We start from the raw sequence: 22,584 nt of genomic DNA on the forward strand, positions 1-22,584 counted from the left end.
ACACGTTTTAAAAAAAAAAAAAATCCACGCATCTTCCACCCTCCCACATGTAGTTTGGGATCTGGAATATTAGGTCCTGCATTGAAACACCTGTGAACTCATCCCTTTTTGGCGTGGAAGCAAGTCATCCTCGCTTCGAGCAACTGCCTGTGATGATGATGATGATGTATGTCCTGTCCTATCAGACCCACCAGAGATGTGCACACAGTGGTATACAGTCGTGGGTGGGGGGAAATGGTGAGTGGCTCTGGGAGTCCTGAACCTTGACTGTGGTCCCCATGAAGGCTTATGGCTTCAGGGGAAAACCTGGGCAAGGAAACCTTCTGATTACCTACTGCCCTCTGTCAGCTGATAAATCAGTACCCCTCCATGTTGAACACCATTTGAAGGAAGCATGTTAGCAAGGGCATTGAAGGTACCAGTTTGAGCTTGGGGCAGGTGGTGCAGTAGAATTATGTACCTTCACAATCTAACCTCATGTCCTTAACTGCTCAATCACTATCAAGGCAGTTGACCAACCTTAGTTAAATGAGGAGTATAGGACAGCATAGCTGGAGCTGCATCATGCACATCTTAAAATGAGGCGCCAACCTGGTAAAACTATAACACAGCATGCTAAACAGCAAAAGCAGCATGCTATAAACAGAGCTAAGAAATCCCACAACCAGCAGATGAGGTCAAAGCTCTGCAACCGTGCCAGATCCAGACGTGAATGGTGATCCAAAAGCAATTAGTGGGAGGAGGCTCCATGAACATCCCTATCCTCGATGATGGCAGAGCCCGGCATGCGAGTGCTGAAGAGCAGGTTGAAGTGTTCATAAACATCTTCAGCTAGAAGTGTCGAGTGGAAGATTCTTCTTGGCCTCCTCCTGAGGTCCCCACCATTACAGATGCCCGCCTTCAGCCAATTGAATTCATTCCTTGTGACATTAAGAAATGGCTTAGTAAATGAAGTAAAGGTTATGGGACCTAACAACATCCCGCCGAAAGTGCTGAAGAACTGTGCTCCAGAACTAGCCATGCCCTTAGCTAAGCTGTTGAAGTGCAGCTGCAACACTGGCATCTACCTGACTTTGGAAAATTACCTGCGAATGTCCTGTCCACAAAAAGCAGGACAAATCTTATCTGGCCAATTATCGCTTAATCAGTCTGCTCCCAATCATCATCAAAGTGAGGGAAGTTGTCATTGACAGTGCTATTAAGTGGCACTGACTCATCAATAACCTGTTCATCACATTCCAGCCTTGTTCCAAACATGGACATGAGATGAATTCCAAAGGTGAGGTGAGAGTGACTGACCTGGACATCAAGGCAGTTGAGCGTGGCACCAAGGAGCCTTAGTAAAACTGAAGTCAATGGGGATCAGGGAGAAAACTCTCCAGTGATTAAAGTCCTAACTGGCGCAAAGCACGATGGTTGTGGTTGTTGGAGGCCAATCATCTCAGTCCCAGGTCATCACTGCAGGAGTTACTCAGGGTCGTGTCCCAGGCCCAACCATCCTCAGCTACTTCATTAATGACCACCTCCATCATATGGTCAGAAGTGGGCTGTTCGCTGATGGTTGCCGTGTTTACTACCATTCATACTTGCTCACACAATGCCGCAGTCCATGCCCACATGGAACAAGACCTGGACAATGTTGGGCAAGAATCATTTCCAGCAATAGAGTCTCTAACCACCTCCCTGTGACATACAATTGCATTACCATTGCTGAGTCCCCCACCATCTATGTACTGGTCGTCACCATTGACCAGAAACTGAACTGGACCGGCCACATAAATACTGCAGCTACTAGAGCAGGTCAGAGACCAAGTAGTCTACAGTGAATGATTCGCCACTTGACTGTACAAAGCCTCCCGACCACCTACAAGGCAAGTGCTATCAGTGTGATGGAATAATCTTTACTTTCCTGAATGGGTGCAGCTCCAAGTACACAAAAACTGGACAATATCGAGGACAAAGCAGTCTGCTTGATCAACACTCGTCCATCTGCTTAAACATCCACCATCGGCATGCCGTGGCTGCAGTGTATACTATCTACAAGATGCACGACAGCAAGTCACCAAGGCTTCGAAAGCAGCACCTCCAAAACCTGAGAGTTCCACCACCTAAAAGTACAAGGATAGCAGGTGCATGGGAACACCATCACATCCAAGTCACATGCTGTCCTGACTTGGATGTGCATCACTGTTCCTTAATTTCTGCTGGGACAAAATCCTGAAACACTTTACCTAACAACAACATTGTGGTGGTACCTTGGCACATGGACTGCAATGGTTCAAGAAGACATTCCGCCACCACAAGGACAACCAGGGGTGGACAATAAATGCTGGCCTTGCCAATGAGACCCATATTTTAAGAATTAATTTTAAAAAATGACCCAATCTTTGGGTAAACCGTAATAGGACCCAGAAATAATCATTGTTTTTGATGGTTACTAGAAAGTATTGTCATATCGTGTATTCACAGTTCAAAAAGTGGACTGAATATACGATCTATATCCGACTGAGAGCCAGGCTTTTAAATGGGCAGCCAGTTTCTTTAAATAAAATGGGTAAATGAACAGCATACAGTATAAAATATATGTTGCTATTCTCGTAGGTGCATAAAATAATGACCATTCACTTTCTCTAAAGGAACTTTAAACAGAAATGTTCTTATTTAGATATGAAACATGCAGTTTAAAAATGGAACTAGCTTCAATTTGGGCTAGCATAGTCTTGAACATCACTTTTCTATTGGCTGTAAAAAGGTTGTCCACGAATGCCCTATGGCTCGGAGTGTCTGGAAAGTATTTCCATCCAACCCCCTTTAAAGTTGAAATGGATAAAATACCATTTATAAAAGGGCAAATTTCACTAACCTTATTAAATGCATGATCACTCTTTCTGTGGCATATGATGTTCACCATTTAATGTGATATATTTGGCAATTTAACCCAATTAGCACCGATTGCACTTTCTCAAGAATTCATATCTAGTGACACCTACTGCAGGCAACCTGTGCCTTGTCTCTGAGCTCTTGACATTTTCGATGAGAAATACCGGAGCCGCAATTCAGACCCGCCAGAAAGCTGGCGCACCTACCCTTATTTTGATCTTTTTACCATCGGGTGCGCTGAGGTGGGCTTCCAATCGATTTTCTCCCCTTGGCTGTTTTTTTCGGATCGGACCGTAAGTTGGTCATAATGGGGGCAGAAGTGCAGTGGTAAGTGCTGGTGAGGGGTGGAAGTGGGGGCGGGATGGAGTCTACGCCGCTGTCATTCAATGGCGGAGCTGTGGTGACATCAGTACATGTGTGCATCACCATGTCTCTCCCCTCATTTAAAGGGGAGAGAAGCAGCATTTCTTTAGGTTTGGCCACTGGGCCACCAGGGTGGGGTTTGGCTGGGCCAGCGGCCTGGCATCCAAGAGGGGGTACCAGGCTGCCTATTGGCGGCCTGGCCGAACTTGGGGCCATAATTGTCCTGCTGCTTGGGAAGTTGGCCTGCAAAAAAAACACGATGGCTGCGGCAGTGTACCCTCTCCTTAAAGGGCAGTTGCGTTGCAGTGGCTCTCGCACAAGAAACCAGGTGCACAACAGAAAAAGCTGTTGGGGGTTCCGCGCGACGGATCGTTTTTTTTCAGGTAAATTTCGCAGGGAGAGGGATGGAGGTCCAGGAGAGCCAGCGGTGTGCGTTTTGATGGGGCGGTTGGCAGCAGCGGGGCAGACGTGGGTACCGCCCAAAAAATTCCCGAGGTGAATTTGGATCGTGGCGGCCAATAGACTGCAACGCGGCGGCCACTCAATTCTGCCGCATGGCCACCGGAAAACGGCAGTAGCAGGCCTTATCCGGACCCTGAATTTTGGCCCCATCCTATGCAACTCATTGGCTAGTACCCTTTTCCATGCAGTTTCCAGCAATAAAAAAAGGATTAAAAATCAATTTTTTTGTCTCAATTCTGACATCACTATCTTGTCCACATGTTTTTGTTGAATGTAAACTGATTACTGCCAGATGATTTTATCCAAACCATTGATCTGCTAGTCAAATCATTTAACCTTCTGACATCATCTTTCAAAAATATCATCTCTCAAAGCTAAATAACATTTCACAACTCTTGTTCGTCAGCCTGTACTATTGTGTTTCAAGGTTTCTTTCATCCAGTCACTGGTATTTTGATTTCCTTTGCGATTTCTTGTACAGTGTATAGTCATAATTCATCATGTTCCTGCGCTGTAACTGGATTTCTGGAAATGCTAGCTGATCGTCTTGCATTTTATTTTTTTCCTTGCAGTGTTTCCCACTGATGAGAACATAGTCCAACATCTTTAACATTCTAGTGTCACTTGGACTTCATTTGCTTTTCTCAAAACATACGCATAGGCTTGAAACAAGTGCCTATCATTGTGTCTCCAAAGCGTTTGTTGATGGCTTTTTCTCCAGTTTATATCTGGGGTTTTCTTCACCTCGGACTCCATAGTCTTGTCCTGCAATTGAGTCAAGTGTCTGTTTCATTATGAACATTTCCAGTGATATGAAATACAAGGAATTTCATCGTGAGTTATTGCAATGTCTTAAGATGTAACTATGATTCTATGTCTATTAATTGTTAGCAAATAGCATAATTAGGAGCTGGAGTAGGCCATACAGCCCCTCAAGCCTGCTCCGCCATTCAGTAAAATCATGCCTGATATTCGACTCCAACTCCACTTTCCTGCGATATATTCAACGATTCAGCATCCACAATCCTTTGGGGTAGAGCATTCTAAAGATTCATACCCTCTGAGTGAAGAAATTGCTCCTCACCTCAGTCCTAAATGGCCCACCCCAGTTTGCTGACGATACAAAGATGGGAGGAAAAGTAAAGTGTGAGGAGGACACACAAAATCTGCAAAAGGACATATAGGCTAAGTGAGTGGGCAAAAATTTGACAGATGGAGTATAATGTTGGAAAGTGTGAGGTCATGCACTTTAGCAGAAAAAAAATCAAAGGGCAAGTTATTATTTAAATGGAGAAAGATTGCCAAGTGCCGCAGTACAACGGGACCTAGGGGTACTTGTGCATGAAACACAAAAGGATACAGCAGATGATCAGGAAGGCCAATGGTATCTTGGCCTTTATTGCAAAGGGGATGGAGTATAAAAGCAGGCAAGTCTTGCTACAGCTATTTCAGGTATTGGTGAGGCCACACCTGGAGTACTGCGCGCAGTTTTGGTTTCCATATTTATGAAAGGATACACTTGCTTTGGAGGTAGTTCAGAGAAGGTTCACTAGGTTGATTCCGGGAATGAGGGGGTTGACTTATGAGGAAAGGTTGAGTAGGTTGGGCCTCTACTCATTGGAATTCAGAAGAATGAGACGTGAGCTTATCGAAACGTGTAAGATTATGAGTGGGCTTGACAAGGTGGATGCAGAGAGGATGTTTTCACTGATGGGCGAGACTAGAACTAGAGGGCATGATCTTAGAATAAGGGGCCTCCCATTTAAAACCGATGAGAAATTTCTTCTCGCAGAGGGTTGTTAATCTGTGGAATTCACTGCCTCAGCTGTGGAAGCTGGGACATTGAATAAATTTAAGACGGAAATAGACGGTTTATTGAACAATAAGGGGTTATGGGGAGCGGGTGTGGAAGTGGAGCTGAGTCCATGATCAGATCAGCCATGATCTTATTGAATGGCGGAGCAGGCTCGAGGGGCCATATAGCCTACTCCTGTTCATATTTCTTTATGTTCTTGTTCTGAAACGATGCCCCCTAGTTCTAAACTCTCTAGCCAGGGAAAAAAACCTCTCAGCATCGACCCTGTCAATCCCCTTCAGAATCTTAGATATTTCCATGAGATCACCTCTCATTCTTCTACACTCCAAAGAGTAATATGCCAATCTACTCAATCTCTCCTCATCGGGCAACCCTCTCATTTTGGGAATCAATATAGTGAACCTTCATTGCAGCACCTTTTAAGGCATGTCTATCCTTCCTCCGATAAGGAGACCAAAACTGTGCACAGTATTCCAGGTGTGGTCTCACCAAGGCTCTGTTCAATTGTAGCAAGACTTCCTTCCTGTTGTACACCAAGCCCCTTGCAATAAATGCCAACATGCTATTTGCCGTCTTAATTGCTTGTTGTACCTGCATGATAACTCTGTTTCCTCTACGAGGGCACCTAAATCTTTCTGAACACCAACATTTAATAGTTTCTCACCTTCGAACATATTCTGATTTTCTATTCTCCCTACTAAAGTGAATAACCTCATATTTCTCCACATTATACTCATCTGCCACCAGCTCAAGGATTGAATATCTTAGCAAAATCAGATTGAAAGAAACATTTTCTTTGGTATGGAACATTATAGATCCACTTTGCCATTTTATCAAGGGCAATATTAACCTGATTCTCATCAAAAAAACAGAAAAAAAACACTTCTGTATAATTGGTTATTAAACAGAGTTGGTACTTGCGGCTGTTCTGTTTCATTTGGTCGAGCGTCTTATGACTGGTTATCAAATCATTTAATGGAAGGAATACATTGGTATGAATAGGTACCTAGCTTATGGAGCAATATATGTGAAGTAGTTAAATATTTTGCAAATTAGAAGCAACCACATTTTTAATGAAAATATATCTCTTTTTGTAGACCATAATTGAATTGCATTTAGTAATAACTGATTATACAATTTTGACTGTTGATCAGTTACTTTAAAATTACTTATATGTATTTTATTTTGCAGTGTACAGTTATGCCGCAGTCTTACTGAAAATCGAGGTTACAATGATGTAACGTTTAAAGGTAAGATTTTCTGTGGAGTAAATTTATACTGAAGAAATGTACTTTGTTTACAGGGTGACCTGAATCATTATTAGAATTACAATTATTGAGCGAATGATCACAACTGACCTTTGGAAGACTGTTCAAATTGCTGTGTTGACCACATGGACCTTTTGATTATTCAACAGCACAAGGCTCGGGTCAAGCTTTTGTGTTGGATCAGGAGCAGGGATCAGAATCTGAAGCCTTAACTATCTAAAAATTCTGAAGTTCATTCGTTGACTTAATTCATTGCCCCTTTCAGTGGAGGTTTGAAGGTCAATTCTTGCTTCCATTGGGCCCAAGTTTCCCCAGGAGTTGCTCTGTTTTTTTTGGGGGGGCAACTAGATTTTTTTTGGAGTATCTTTAAAAATTGCAATTCTGCCCATTTAATTTGCTCCAGTGGAAGTGAGTTAGTTTTTTTTTAAGTTTAGTTTTTTTTAAAGGGGGCGTTACTAGCCATTTACGCCTGTTTTGGCCATTTAAGCAAGTTTAGACAGCTAAAAGTTACTCCAAAGTAACTTAGGTCAGCGGATGTGGCCGCACAGAAAAACCTTGCGGTGAGCTAAGAAATTAGAGCAGGTAGCCAGAGATTTTTCGGGGAGGGGGAGGAAGAGAGGGAAGTGAGAAAACCTTGCAAAGCACTAAACACCTTGACAACAACATTAAAGAAGCATAAGTACATTTAAAGCACCAAGCACGAAACAAAGCACAAAAATAAGCATTCAATAACACACAAAATACAAGGAAGCTGAGAGGACTTGCTCTGAGCATCAAGATTTACAAAGCACTAAACAACTAGATTAAAAATGGATTGGTGAACTAGCAAATACATTAAAGCAAGTCCTGTAAATAAGAGTTTCAGCCAAACCATTTTACAGAATTCCTTTTGAAAGCAGATGAAGAGTAAACTTGAATGTAAATCAAACAAGAATTTAGGACCACATAATCAATCAATCAATCAATAAATAAATAAATAAATAAATAAACAAACAAACAAATCAGAAACAGAAGTCCTTCCTTCAGCAAAGCTTAACTGCAGAAAAACACGAGCAGCTGGCCGCCAATGAGGGAGCCCATTTGGCCAGGGCTAGGGGTGGTAAGACGCACATGGGAGGCTCGGCTCAATGCGGCATCAGTAAAGTGGGTGGGTGGGGCTGAACGCGGCATTGGTCAAGGGCAGGGGGGGTGGGGCTGAACGTGGCATTGGGAAAGGAGGGGAGAGGCTGTACACGGCAGGGAAAGCCGATGAGGGAGCCAATTTGGCAAGGGCTAGGGGCAGCGTGCTTCGTGCAGTTTTAATATGGAATAAATACGACTAAGTGGACGTACTTGCTCATACCCTCCCTAACACTAAAAATGAGTTGCCAGGGGAACTGGAGTTCTAAATATACATTGAAGCGCACATATGAACTGGAACTCTGCCACTGCATCTCACCAACAGTCAAACTGAGGTCAGTCCGCAGCATGACGAAGGTCTTCTCTCCGCCTGTCTGACAGCTGACAGACACTTGCTCATCCCAAATTGTAATCTGCCGTCTAGCCGCAACCTAAATCATTAATCAGCTACTGAAAGTCTTTTGGATCAGAGAGAGAGGGGTAATCATTCAATCATTGATATGTAATATCTCCAATTGAATGTAATATCTCCAAGTTTGCAGATGACACTAAGCTGGGTGGCAATGCGAGCTGCGAGGAGGATGCTGGGAGGCTGCAGGGCGACATGGACAGGTTAGGTGAATGGGAAAATGCATGGCTGATGCAGTATAATTTGGATAAGTTTGAGATTATCCACTTTGGTGGCAAAAACAGGAAGGCAGATTATTATCTGAATGGTGACAGATTAGTAAAAGGGGAGGTGCAATGAGACCTGGATGTCAAGGTACATCAGTCATTGAAAGTTGACATGCAGGTACAGCAGGCAGTAAAGAAAGCAAATGGCATGCTGGCCTTCATAGCGAGAGAATTTGAGAATAGGAACAGGGGAGGTCTTACTGCTGTTATACAGGGCCTTGGTGAGGCCACACCTTGAATATTGCGTTCAGTTTTGGTCTTCTAATCTGAGGAAGGACATTCTTGCTATTGAGGGAGTGCAGCGAAGGTTCACCAGACTGATTCCAGAGATGGCAGGACTGACGTATGAAGAAAGACTGGATCGACTAGGCATATATTCATTGGAATTTAGAAGAGTGAGAGGGGATCTCATAGAAACATATAAAATTCTGACAGGATTGAACAGGTTCGATGCAGGAAGAATGTTCCCGATGTTGGGGAAGTCCAGAACCAGGGGTCACAGTCTAAGGATAAGGGGTAAGCCATTTAGGACCGAAATGAGGAGAAACTTCTTCACTCAGAGCGTTGCGAACCTGTGGAATTCTCCACCACAGAAAGTTGTTGAGGCCAGTTGGTTAGATATATTCAAGAGGGAGTTAGATATGGCCCTTACAGCTAACGGGATCAAGGGTTATGGAGAGAAAGCAGGAATGGGGTACTGAAGTTGCATGTTGAGCCATGATCATATTGAATGGTGGTGCAGGCTCGAAGGGCCGAATGGCCTGCTCCTGCACCTACTTTCTATGTTTCTGTGGTATGCTTGAGCTGAACGCGGCAGGGGAAGCCGATGAGGGAGCCCATTCAGCCAGGGCTAGGGGCGGCATGCTTCAGGCCCCTCCCACACAGCCTGCAGAGATTGTGGGGGCGAGAGCTACTGCACATGCGCACACACTCTAGCGTGCATGTGCAGAGGTCTCTGCACTATTAGTGGTGCGTGGGCAGAATACCGAGGTAAGTTTTCGGCAGGGTTTTTCTTCCACAAAGTTGGCGCACCTCCATTTTAAGCGGTGGGGGGCTGCTGGGGGGGCGAACTTGGGCCCATTGAAAGGAGAATTGCTTCCCTGGTGTAGGTATTTGCCTGATTATGTTGGTTTTTCTTTTTGCTTCTAGCATTGACAAGAACATGACTACCTCAAATAGATGCTCTGCTTAGGATTATTTTAATGCTTTTGTGTTTACATATCTTTTTGTAATTATCTTTAGCAATTCTGTTTTACCACTTCTATCTTTGTTTTATATGTTGGGTTTGATGGTTTTCTTGGTAATAAGACAAGCTATGCTCATTCACCTGCTAACGTTGGAATGCTGACTTTGATTATGTGAAGGACTTGGGAGAAAATGAGTTCTTGATTCTCTGATTCATTTTTGTTCTGTAATATATAGTAACGGTAGTTTGTGCTATGTATGTGACTAAAATGATTAGTGTGGTTGTGACTGTTCACTGTCATGAAATTGCATTGCAGTCAAAAAGAGGATGCTGAGATTCTCAAATGTTTTCATTCATCTGATATTTTAATTGTTTGTGTAAAGGATGTAGGAAAATTATTATTTTGTCTTCCTTCTCTCTCTCTCTCTCTCTCTCTCTCTCCTTCCCCCCCCCCCTCCCCCAGTAATTATTGATAGACTAGTGGGCAATGATATTGCATGTGTATTTAATATCAAAAAAATTGTATTTTCTTTTTGATAAATAATGTGTGCAGTATATAAATGATAACTGTCCAAACAATAATATTTTGAGCACCATTTTAGTATAAAGAAAGAACTTGCATTGATTTGGGTCGAGAGGTGGGTATTAGCAGGGAAGCTATTTGCAGATGGGAAATTCAAACCAAACATCACGTCAAGATCTGACAGTTACTTGATCCATCAGCACCTGAATATCATTGGTCTTTCAATATAGAAGGAAAAAAAGTTTGTTCTGTCTGTGGGTAAAGATGTCAAACCCTAACCCTAACACGCACACCCCTGAGTGAGAGTATTCCAGTGCACTGACTGTGGATAGAGTTTTAACCAGTTACACAGCCTGAAAAAACATTGCACCATTCACAGCGGGGAGAAACCATATACGTGTTCTTTGTGTGGACGGGGCTTCAACTGATCGCCAAATCTGAAGAGACACAAGAACATCCGCGCCAAGGAAAAACAGCAGAAATGTGGGGACTGGGAATGGCTTCAATTACCCACCCAAGCTGGAAACACATCGGCATGGGGGAAGGAGTTCATTCATTCATCACATCTGCTGAAACGCCAGCTTGTGCATTTCTCGGAGAGGCAGTTATTGCTGCTGTTAATTTGCCCTGTGTGTGGGAAGGATTCACTTGTTCACTGACCTCACTACACACTTAGGACAGTGTTTACACTGATGATAGACCGTTCAAATGTTCTGACTGAGAAGAGCTTTGTAACTACAAATGATCTGCTGAAACTTCAAGAGGCCACAGATAAGCTATTGGAATGGGCAGACACCAGGCAGATTAACTTCAACACAGGAAAGTGTGAGGTGATGCATTTTGGTAAGAAGAATGAGAAGAGACCATGCGCACTCAATGGTACAATTTTAAAGTGGGTGCAAGAACAGCTTGTGCACAAATCTTTGAAAGTGGTACGACTGGTTAACAAAGCATTTAATAAAGCATATAGGATCCTGGCTTTTATAAATAAGAACATAAGAAATAGGAACAGGAGTAGGCCATACGGCCCCTTGAGCCTGCTCTGCCATTCAATAAGATCATGGCTGATCTGATCATGCACTCAGCTCCACTTCCCTGCCCACTCCCCATAACCCCTTATCCTCTTATCGTTTAAGAAACTGTCTATTTCTGTCTTAAATTTATTCAATGTCCGAGCTTCCACAGCTCTCTGAGGCAGCGAATTCCACAGATTTCCAACTCTGAGAAGAAATTTCTCCTCATCTCTGTTTTAAATGGGAGGGCACCCTCTCGTTCTAGTCTCCATTTGCCGCCTTGATCACTTGCTGGACCTGCATACTATCCTGCACTGCAGCACTTTGCAATCTTTCTCCATTTAAAGAATAACTTGCTCTGAGTTTTTCTGCCGAAGTGCATGATCTCACACTTTCCAACATTATACTCCCATCTGCCATAGAGGTGTAGAGGACAAAAGCCAGAAAGTTATGCTAAACCTTTATAAAACACTAATTCGGCTCCAGTTGGAGTATTGTGTCCAATTCTGAGTACCACACTTTAGGAAGGACCTAAGGATTTGGAGAGGTTACAGAAGATATTACAGAAATGATTGCAAGTTACATGGGTAGACTGGAGAATCTGGGATTGGCATCTTTGGAGCAGAAAAGGCGAGGAGGAAATTTGATGCAGGTGTTCAAAATCATGAAGGTTTTAGACAGCAAATAAACTATTTCCAGTGACTGAAGGGTCGGTAACCAGAGGGCATAGATTTAGGATGAGTGGCAAAAGAACCAGAGGTTACATGAGGAAAAACTTTTTACGCAAACGAGTGGTTCGGATTTGCAATGTACTGCCTGATCGACAGTAGCCTTCAAAAGGGAATTGGATCAATATTTGAAGGAGAAAAAAAATCGCATGGATGTGGGGAAGTGAGAGTAACTGGGTTGCTCTTCGAATGAGCCGGCGCAGACTCGATGGGCCAAATGGCCTTTTTCTGTGGTGTACTATTATATAATTATGTATTATATTAACGCCTTTAATTACCATGATGACCCAAAGCACTTTACAGCAATTGAATACTTTTGAAGTGGGAAACCATCAAATACATCTAAACTGTTGTACACAGAATGGTAAGGAGGGCTGCTAATAATTCCTTTGCAAAATGAGCAAGGATGAAGCCGCCATCTTCCTCTTTTTCCTCCACCCCAGAAACTCTGCTCCCCAATATGGTCCCTTTGCATAAAATGCTTGCTCAAGCTCAACTGATGTGCAACTTCTGAATCCTGCTCAACTCCGAACTGAGCTTCAAACACCAATCCATCAGCTGTCACCTTTTTAGATGATATTTTCAATACTTTCCAATTGGCCTCTCCTGAGTTGCACTGTCTTTAAAATCCAACTGTGGGAAAACTGTTGCTTGATTCTGTTCCTGATCTCATTTGCTCCCACTCCCATAGTGCATTGACTTAAAAATCTTAATCCTTGTCTACAAATCCCTCATGATCTCACTCTTCCCCCACCTCTGCAAATGTGAACGTTCATATTTTTGTGACAAGTTTTTTTTTGTTTGGCTTTTCAAGTAGTCTAAAGCAATCTCCCATTTGTGAAATTTGTTCTCTTTCTGAACTTGTGTTTTTTTGTTGAGTAGGATGTGTTGGCACTTTTTCTTCCCTTCTCAGTGTCAGGGGTGGTGCCTTGTCTCTGAGCAATTCCCGATGGTCCTTTGTTGAGATAGAAAGCTCAATATGTGGGAAATTGAGGTAATAGCATGTGTTGCAATTCTTGCTGGGTATTAGAGCAGCAATTCGATGCACCAGCAAGCTGCCTGTAATAATTGAACAAACCCAGGGGAGATTGTCTAACTTTGATGGAAGAGCTGTGAAAACCCTGGGAAAATTGTGTCATTTTCTGGAGTTTTCATTGTTCGAACACTAAGTTTATAGAGAACAATCAGGAGAACACCTGTGGAAATTTAACCCCACTTCCTCTCTGGAGAATGAAGCTATACACGTTGTGTAAATGATTCTGGGGATGTGGCCATCGCTGACAAGGCAGCATTTATTTCCCATCCCAATTTTCTATTGAGGTGGTGGGCCTTCTTGAACTGCTGCGGTCTATGTGATGAAGGTGTACCCACAAGGCTGTTAAGTCAGGAGCTTCGGGATTTTGACCCAGCGATTATGGAGAAATGGCTATATATGTCCACGTCAGGATGGTGTGTGACTTGGAGGGGATGATGTTCACATGCACCTGCTGCCATTGTCCTACTTGGTGGCGGAAGTCATGGGTTTGGAAGATGCTGGCGAGAGCACTCTCGATTGCTGGAGTACATCCTGCAGAAAGTACACATTACAGTCGGTGACGGAGAGAGTATTCCATCGTAGTCCTGACTTGTGCCTTGTTGGTAGTGGTGAGGCTTTGGGGGAAGTCAGGAGGTGAGCCACACATCGTCGAATACCCAAACCCTGAACTCTTGAAGCCACGGTATTTATGTGAGCTTCTGGTCAATGGTGACCCCAGAATATTGATGGGGAACTCGGTGATGGTAATGTCATTGAATGTCAAGGGGAGGTTGTTAGGCACAATCTTAGAGATGGTAATTCCCTGGCACTTGTGACGTGAAGGTTATTTGCCATTTATCAGCCCAAGCCTGGATGTTGTCCAAGTCTTGTTGCATGCAGGCATGGACTGCTTTATTATATTTGGCTTTGGACAACACATTTTGATAAAATTAATATTCTGGAAGTATTTGAAGTAATATTTTCCACATTTTTATTAGCTTATCTCTGTATATTATACGATGGTTGGAGAAAACTCAGCAAAGTTTTAATCTGTTATATATTGAAGGCACAAGGAGTTATGCGTGCTTACCTCTTTTACGTTGGATCTGAAAGGCTGGCTGGTTGTCACAGGTGGCATCCATTTATGCATGCTTACTAAATGAAGGTGTTCTAATGGTTCATTGAGATTTTTTTATTTGCTAGCTTTATTAATCCAATGTTGGCACAAAAAGAGCAACTTTCTTTAGTCAATGAAAGTTGACTAAATTTCAAATGGAACAGATTAAAATAATTTTTTTTTATTGCTGACAGCTCATTTTTTTGATTTCCTTTTTTTTTCCTACAATATTGTTGCAGTTTTAATGCCCCTTTATTAACATTCATTTAATTTAATTGTAAAACAGATATCCAACAAGCTTTATATGAGTTGGCGTGGCATGTTATAAAAGGCAATCTAAGACAGGAACAAGCTGCCAGTGCTCTCAGTGATGTCATGGTAAGTGATTGATTCATGCTGAAAAAGTTTGTTTTTGCATGCACAGTAATGGAGCACAGGCTTTGCTGTATTATTTACATTAGAATATATTTACATTTTGGAGATAGAAGTAGATTGCAGTGTATATTAAAAGGAAATATCACTCAAAGGGGAAGTACTTTCAATCTGAAGTACTGCTCCCAGAAGGTAATGTCTTTTTTTAATGTAATTTCCTGAAATTCTAGCCTGTCAATCATGAAGCAATCTCCTGGAAGCTTGCCATTTTGGGCCTTGAACAGAAAAGTTTGCTTGGGATGACCAATCTGGGCAATTTTATATTTGGCTATGTTGAATCAAGAGGCCAAAGTTGCCTTTATGATCAAGGATGTGCCAGTGTCATTTGTTGCAGTTGCAATCTGGCGATGGACCAAGTTCAATGCATCTTTTTCAGGTAAATTAAAAATAGCAGGTCTCTGAGGTTGCTTTTTGGTGAGCACAAATTCTTTTGGAGCAGACATTTGTAATCTGTTAAACTTGTTATGCTTGCTGCACACTCTTATTTGGGCATCATCTCTGACATGCAGTCTCTCCTGCAACCACCCACATGTACCACATGATGGAGCTTCACAAGCTCCAGAAACTGCAGATCATCATTCCCAAATCTACAGGAGCACTATTTAGACAGCCACACCGCTTCAGGATACTACCAACATTGCTATCCTTCCTTCCAAATAACAGTAAGTTTGGAAAAATTAAAATGTGTTTTCTACCATGATTGCCTGTTTTCAATCTTTCCTGACACTTTCTGGTACTGATTGAACAGGTTGTTACTACCATCTCTTACTTGCAGCTGCCTACTTCTACTGCAAGATGAAGCTTCAGAAACCTCTTGCATCAAATGCATCCTGAGGGAAATTTGCTTTTTCCTTCGTGAACAATGCAATGGGAGATGTATTAGATTGAAATATGTCTTTGTAGGAAAACCCTTTCTTGAGGAGAGATGAATGGCAGAGAAACACATTTTACGGTATACCTCATCGTGTCCCTTCCACAAATGAATGAAAATAAGCCTCGACTTTTCATACCATGTATCCTTAAATATAATTGTTAAGCAGCTCCTATTGAAATTCAACAAATAGTCAAGCAAATTAAACAGCGACCTGGTTTAAATTTAAATCCTCAATTAACAACACATTTAAGGACCAGATTTTCTCACTTTCGAAAGGTTGCATTGCTGCAGCTATTACGAAAAAATGCCCTCCAGTATCCACACATTCATGAGTTTGCTGGTTAAGTGACCCACTTTTAATGGAAGAATATTGTTACACTTGTACATAAATATTTAATTTATTTTACTCAAATTGCAGTAGCCATTACTGTGGGAGTATGTTCACCACACAGACTGCAGCAGTTCATGAAGGTGACTCGAGGGAAATTAAGGATGGGCAATAAATGCTGGCTTTGCCAGCGATGCCCACATCCCATTAAAGAATTTTTAAAAAAAAGCTTTCTCCCCGACCTGAGGAGCACAATTAAGGTCTCGGTGAAATATTTAAAAGCAAATACTTTTCCGCTGGCACTTAGACATTTTAATCTCTATTTAAAGCCAGTTTTGTTTGAAAAACTGTAGAGTGCCAATTCCAATCATCATTGGGAATAATTGGTCTCTTTACAATTAATCAACTACGCTTGTTAAGTTAATTGATTACATGCTAAATCTTGCAAGTTGAAGTGTACGTGAGCGATTGACGTGCAGTTGTGCTAAATAGCTTGCAAATAGATCTTCAAAATGTTTTTATCAATTTCCACCACTAATTCTTTTTTTTCGAGGATGGTGGATCGGTAAAAATCTATTGTATACCCGTTTCTCTTTTCACAAAGTATATTCTTTGCACCCAGTTAATCCTAGTTGATTGTTCACACTGTTGACACCATGCAATGTACAGTGCGTGCACGCAACCTGTGCGACGACATGATTAGAACAATATATGCACATGTCGGGACCCAAACTTTTGCGACAAAATTCTGGAAGGCAACAATTTCAACTAAATTATTTGATATTGATCACAAGCTGTATTGATCTTCCCTACTTCAATTGCAGAAATTTCAGAATTCTCGAAATGGGCAATAATTTTCAAAGTGAGCACATAGTTTTGTTGCCAGCCACTGACATGGAATTGACACTGTCATGAATTTGCACCTGAATGAATATGTATTGGACTGCACAGTGCAGCATTATAGGGAGTCTTTCGTACTGGTGGGATTAGAATTGCATCAATGGTTTCATGAAATGCAACATCACAAGCTTCAAAGCCTGAATAAATATGAATGCTTAGATTTATCCCTTCATTTCCCATAAGTTTCACTATTAATGATCCACTTTATTTAATTGTGCAATGCAAGTCTTTTTTTTAAGGTATTATTTTTAAAATAAAAACTTAATTTTACTAATTTTCTCTGTTTACGCTTTTTTGATCTTGAATTTTTTTGCTGTGTGTTTTGTCACTAATCAGAATTGAAAAGTCGAAAAATCCATCTTTTTAAATCAATGATAAAAACTGTCTGTGAAGGCCCTCAAGCTTTCAAGATATTTGGAAGCAAGGCTCCATACATGCATACTATCTTTTTTGGATACCCTTGGGTTTGTTTTTGAAGGACATCAATTTTCAAATGCCATCCAGAACAGTTATTTGTGCAAGCTATCTGGCATTTGCCTTAGTATTAATTTGAATTTTAGGAGTGTATTAAAAGCACCAATAAAGTTTTCTCTATTTCAAACTGAGAACACAAAGGATCATATGTTTCAACTAATAAAAGGCAGGTTTAGGATTGATATCCGGACGTTCTTCACAAAAAGAACCGTCAACACAGAATAGAATTTTAAATAGAGCAATGGAAGTGCAAACCCTGGAATTATTGAAGAATCACTTGAATGTGGCAATGAGTGGACTTTAGGGACACTAGATGGATGGGCTGAGATGGGTTGAATAGTCTTGCTCATCTGTAATTATCTTGTGATCGTGTTATATATGTTTATGTTGTACAAACTTTCAGCTCGAAAAGCAAAGCAAGAAGTTAATGTAGCTTAATATTTTGGATCACACTTGTACACTGCCAAACTTTTTAACTTGCTAATACTTCTGGATACAACTAAATTAATTAATCTCCTTTGATAGCCTGTTTCTTTTTCATTGCAACTCTCCCCAGGGAATTTTGAGCAGATCTTTGTCATCTTTTCGTATTAACTCCTTGTGTGGCAACTTACAAATATGCTGTTTAAAAATACTTATTTTAATCAAAATGGCAGTCTCTGCCTTTTTGAAAGTTCAGACAATTTATGGCCATTACTTCTTCCTCTCTTTTCTCCTCTTTTTCTTCCCCCCCCTGCCCCCCCACACTCCCCCTTGGGGGGGGGGGGGGGGGGGAAACTTGTCGACATGAAAGCCAGTATCAACGTTGATGGTTATTTTTTTCCGTTGCATTTATAGGAACTTCGGGATGATATGTCATCAATTCTGGCCGATGTTTTCTGTGTTCTAGGTAAGGGAGAAACACAAGTGCTCTTTATTCAAATAATCAATATCAATTTAGTACACATTGCATTGAGAGCTGATAAGATATGTTAATTTCAGATATTGAAACAAGTTGCATGGAAGAAAAAAGTAAGAGAGATCATTTTACTCAACTGGTTTTAGCATGTTTGGTGAGTATCCTTAGCCTTTATTGAAAATTCTTAAGCTTGGAAAGTTTTACTAAAGGTTACAAATGTTTTTATTATTTTAATGTATGCAAACTTGGCACATAATGCCTACCATCTTATAGAACATAGATCACCAGCATGCAAGGCCACCCAAATAGCTGAGTTATAAGGCATAATTCAGTGACATGGGATATGGTTTGTATTTGTTTACAAGGACAATTGGCTTCATCACAAAGTCCCGATTGGTGAAGATTTGAGGCGTATTGTCCATGTCCAGTTGGAAAGCGATTGAGAGGTGATCAGTTGAATCCTGGCTAACTGTCTGTCGGGCTGGATACAATATGGTATTTTTTTAGGTGCTTCAGTTGGTCATTTTTCATGCCAGCAAGTTGTTCTCGCAAAGACAAAGGAATTGGGAAAGCTTAACCATATTGAGTGCTTCGAAGAGAGCACCACTGTTGGTGGAGAGAACAAATGGAGTGAATTAGCAACATAATATTGTCACCAAGTCTTTTCACCAATTTTACAACTGCATCTGAATGACGAAGATGTAGAACAGCTATGTTACAGAGGACTGGTTACTATGAGAGGAGTTAAGGTGCAATGTGCCCGACAAAAAATATATGGTAGCATGCAGCAGAGTATGTACCAGCTTAATGTGTGGTGAACGAGCCCAAATTGGAGTGTAATATTTTGTAACTCCGTAGCATAATAAAGGTGTTTACTCCTCAGATAGAGCTGGCAGGTTTGATGATTAGCTTATTCCAGGTTTTAACTTTCTCAGCAGTTTTCAGCAGACGGTTTTTGAAGATTAGTGATGGTTTAGGGTGACGTCCAAGTAAATTGGCTTAACATCATGTTTAAGAAGTTAACCATTTTGGATGATAAGCTCACGAGAGGCATAAACATTGTACAAGTGAAAGGTGGAGAACAGAGTCTTTGTGGTGCTTGGTTGAAGAAGCTATTTCAAGAAGTACTGTACCACAAGTTTCACAGTGGTTAAACTAATAATGCAATCAGCAGGTTGAATCAGAGAATCCACAGATCCTGGTAATCGTCCAATAAAAACGATGTTTCGAATTAAATTTATTTAGAATTCAACAATATTCTTAAATGTAAACACTTAAAAAAATTTGTGTACTGCATGTATCCGAGTTATGCAGCTGGCGTGTAAGAGTTACGCAGCTGGCATGCAAGAGTTGAGGTGTACAGTAGTTCTTCGAGTTTGCACTGCCAGTATTGACAATTACAACCATGTTCATTTTTCTGCATACTGGAAGAATATAATTCTATGCTTAATGAGTTAATGACAGCTGAGGTGGTAGTTGTAGTTCTGGAATTGACTTAATTGTCCTGTCTTCATTCTCATGGTCAGTTACCAGTGACTCCTGTTGCAAAGCGCATATTGGGTGAGAATAGGTCTAGGCTCAGCTGTGTTGATTCGCCACCCCCCTCCCCTCCCCCATGAAATATCCTGTCAGCACGCACCATCATAGCTCAAATATGAAGAATGGCAACTGCTGGTGAGGAAATGTATTCTGGTGAAGAAAAAAATGACTGAGGGTGGAGACAAATAAGCCAAAACTAAGTGCCCAGTTCATTGTTCATTGACTGTCAATTAACTTCTCTTGCCCAGAAAGTGAATAATAAGAAATGTGAAGTCTCATTCGTTCAGTTCGTGAATAGCTTTTAGAGATTTTAAACATGTCAATTTTTTTTCTTGCTTTTCCTTTCTGCCTCTTTGTTTCTGTTTCTCTCTCTCAATCCAATCATTTTATTTCCCTTTCTGTACCTGATTTGACTTGAATTCACCCACTCTAATTCACCTTAATTCTCAGTCCTTCCTGTTTGTTTCTCAATTCTTCAGTCCCATTGGTTCTAGAAATACACTGTTGATCCCATCGTTCACCAAGGTCACAAATGCCCCGTTTCCCTCACCACGCCATTGTCCACTCGCATTTCCAGCAACTTGCAGGGCAGAATATTTTTGAGCTGAAGGGTGCAGGAGCAACAGGACATGCTGTGGGATGCCTCCGCTCCAGCAAATTCTGAGCCAATATATTTGCAATGTTTTTTATCAATTGGAAAATAACTTGTTAACTGCATAACAGTAAGAGTCCACTAGGGGGTGAAATTGCTCTATGAATGTTTTATATTGGTTTCTGATTTTGATTTTGCTATGTAGAATGGCACTTGAGTTTAGAGAGGTGGCCATTTCACAGAAACTGCCACTATAGTAAACAAGCTGCAAAATTGATGATTGCAAATAAGTTTGATTTTAACTATCAACTTCATTGTGCTTCTTAATACAAAACATTAGTGGTGAAGCAGCACTCGCCTCACAGCTCTCATGTTTTTATTTGAAATCAATGGTCCTGTGTGTTTTCTTTCTAATGGGAACAGTTAAGAATCTGTACCTCTGCTTGCCCATTATCCCAGGTGATGATGTAAGGAAGAGAGCTCCAAAAAGAACGCGTCAAAGTACTGAGAGTTCTGTGCAGTTTTCTGAAATAGACACAGAAATGCCTTTCAAGATATAGCTTATGATCTCCTGTGATGTTGCCCTTTGAATTGGAAGATAGTGTTTTATGCTCTGCAATGTATATGTTATCAAGGAAACTGATTCGTGGCTGCATATGTGAAATTGTGCTTTTGTAGCACAGTGTCTTATGGCATAGATGGGTTGGTGGGAGATGCTATTTCATGAAGAGAAGTGTGTGGTCATGTATTTTGCAATGAAAAACAGGAAATAGAAGTCTCCACCCAATTAAACACACTGCAGAGAGATTTGGCAATTCAAATTGAAATCCGACTTATAAATAGGAGCACAAAGTACAAGAGCGAGGAAGTAATAAATTTGCTTGAGACAATGGTTAGGTTGAAGTTAGTACAGTTGGGCACCCATAATAGAAAGCATATTAAAAGCCTTGGATAGAATGGAAGAGAAACTGTAGCTTTGAGGATAAATTTGAGATACAGGTACAGCGGCCAGGTTCCGGAATCAGGACACCAGGACGATCCGTGGCAGGGTCGTCCGGAAAATGTTCTGGAATCCGGACCCCTGCCTCGGCTTGCCGCCGACCTCTCCCCTGCTTCGGCTGCCGGTGACATCTCCCCTACCTCTGGCTGCCGCTGACCCCCCGCCCCTGCTACTGCTCGATTTTCTCTCTTTCTCTCCTCCACCCCCCCCCTGGCCAACCTAACTACCTTGGCCCAGGCGTTTCCGGACTTGGGATGTCGGAAAGATGTTCCGAAGTCTGGAAATACACGAACCTGAGCTCGGGCATTTCCCATTTCGGGATGTCATGAAGACATTCCGAAGTCCAGAAATACACAGAATCCAGAGTGGCCTCAGTACCTGAGACTATTTCCACAAGAACATAGAAGGCTAATCAGGGATTTACTGAAAGATTAAAAAACTGTGAAGGATTTTGATGGGGCACATTGGAAAATATTGGGAGGTGGGAAATTGCGGTCGGTGGCTTTCTTCGGACGAATGCCTCCGACCTGAAATTTTTTAATGAAAGTACCTGGTGATCACTGAGGAACCTACAATTGCAGAGGCCTTCATTCGATGCGCAGCGTACAGGGAGATGACTTCCCTGTACGTATAGAAATGCTGGAGTCACGTGGGCCTGGATCACCAATCACTCATTGATAAAAAAGGGAAATCAGTAATGGGAAGTCGCACAAACGATCAATGAGAAAACCTTCCTAAAACACCAAAGCACAGCACAATAAATAAAAAAAAAACACCTCGCGTATTTAAAATTAATTGAAATTAAATGTAATTCAATATTTAAGAAAAAATGTTTATTTTAGGAATTTCAAAAAATGTTTTAATCGTGTTAAAAATCAACTTCTCAATCGACAGGGCTTTTAACATAATGAATGATTAAATTTAATTTTTATATGTTTTAAAATTTTTAATGTTAAAAATAAGCTACGGGCCTGCTTTTACCAGGCGTAAAAGTTTGAAGGACATTCGCTGGGCATGATTTGGGCAAATAACCCAATGTCCTTCTCCCGGGGATGCGGAGGATCTGTCCTCCGATCTTGACTGATCGGAAAAGCTGGTTTTCGGCGAATGCGCATCTCGCCCTGAAAACCAGTTTTTGCGAAGCCTCGCCGGGTCCGTGTACACTTCGTATGCACACGGCGAGGACAGAATTTTCGGCCCAATGGCCCCAAGTTTCCACACGCGGCAAAACAGGCGCCCCTCCGAGCTGGACGCTCGTTTTTCGCACCGAAAACGGCGCCTGAAAAAAAACGCGCTATTCTCGAGCGCTTTGCAGCTCGATGTGTGCTTGGCGCGGTGCCCAGGGGGCGGAGCCGACCACTCGCGCCGATTTTGTAAGTAGG

General features: G+C 41.7%; 1 protein-coding gene across 2 annotated transcripts in view; it reads left to right on the forward strand.

Annotated features, from left to right (window-relative positions):
• thoc2 (THO complex 2) overlaps nucleotides 1-22,584 on the forward strand; it is a 150,225-nt gene that overhangs the window by 8,943 nt on the left and 118,698 nt on the right. For both annotated transcript variants that reach the window (XR_011593590.1, XM_070882709.1), the window contains exons 2-5: nucleotides 6,713-6,771; nucleotides 14,452-14,543; nucleotides 18,011-18,062; nucleotides 18,155-18,225. Coding sequence is in view for 1 of the 2 variants with exons in the window: in XM_070882709.1 (XP_070738810.1) it covers nucleotides 6,713-6,771; nucleotides 14,452-14,543; nucleotides 18,011-18,062; nucleotides 18,155-18,225 (274 nt within the window). In the remaining variant the exon portion in view is untranslated. The remainder of the gene's footprint in view (nucleotides 1-6,712; nucleotides 6,772-14,451; nucleotides 14,544-18,010; nucleotides 18,063-18,154; nucleotides 18,226-22,584) is intronic.

Source organism: Pristiophorus japonicus, chromosome 6 (assembly GCF_044704955.1).
Source record: "Pristiophorus japonicus isolate sPriJap1 chromosome 6, sPriJap1.hap1, whole genome shotgun sequence".
Taxonomy (NCBI): Eukaryota; Metazoa; Chordata; class Chondrichthyes; family Pristiophoridae; genus Pristiophorus; species Pristiophorus japonicus.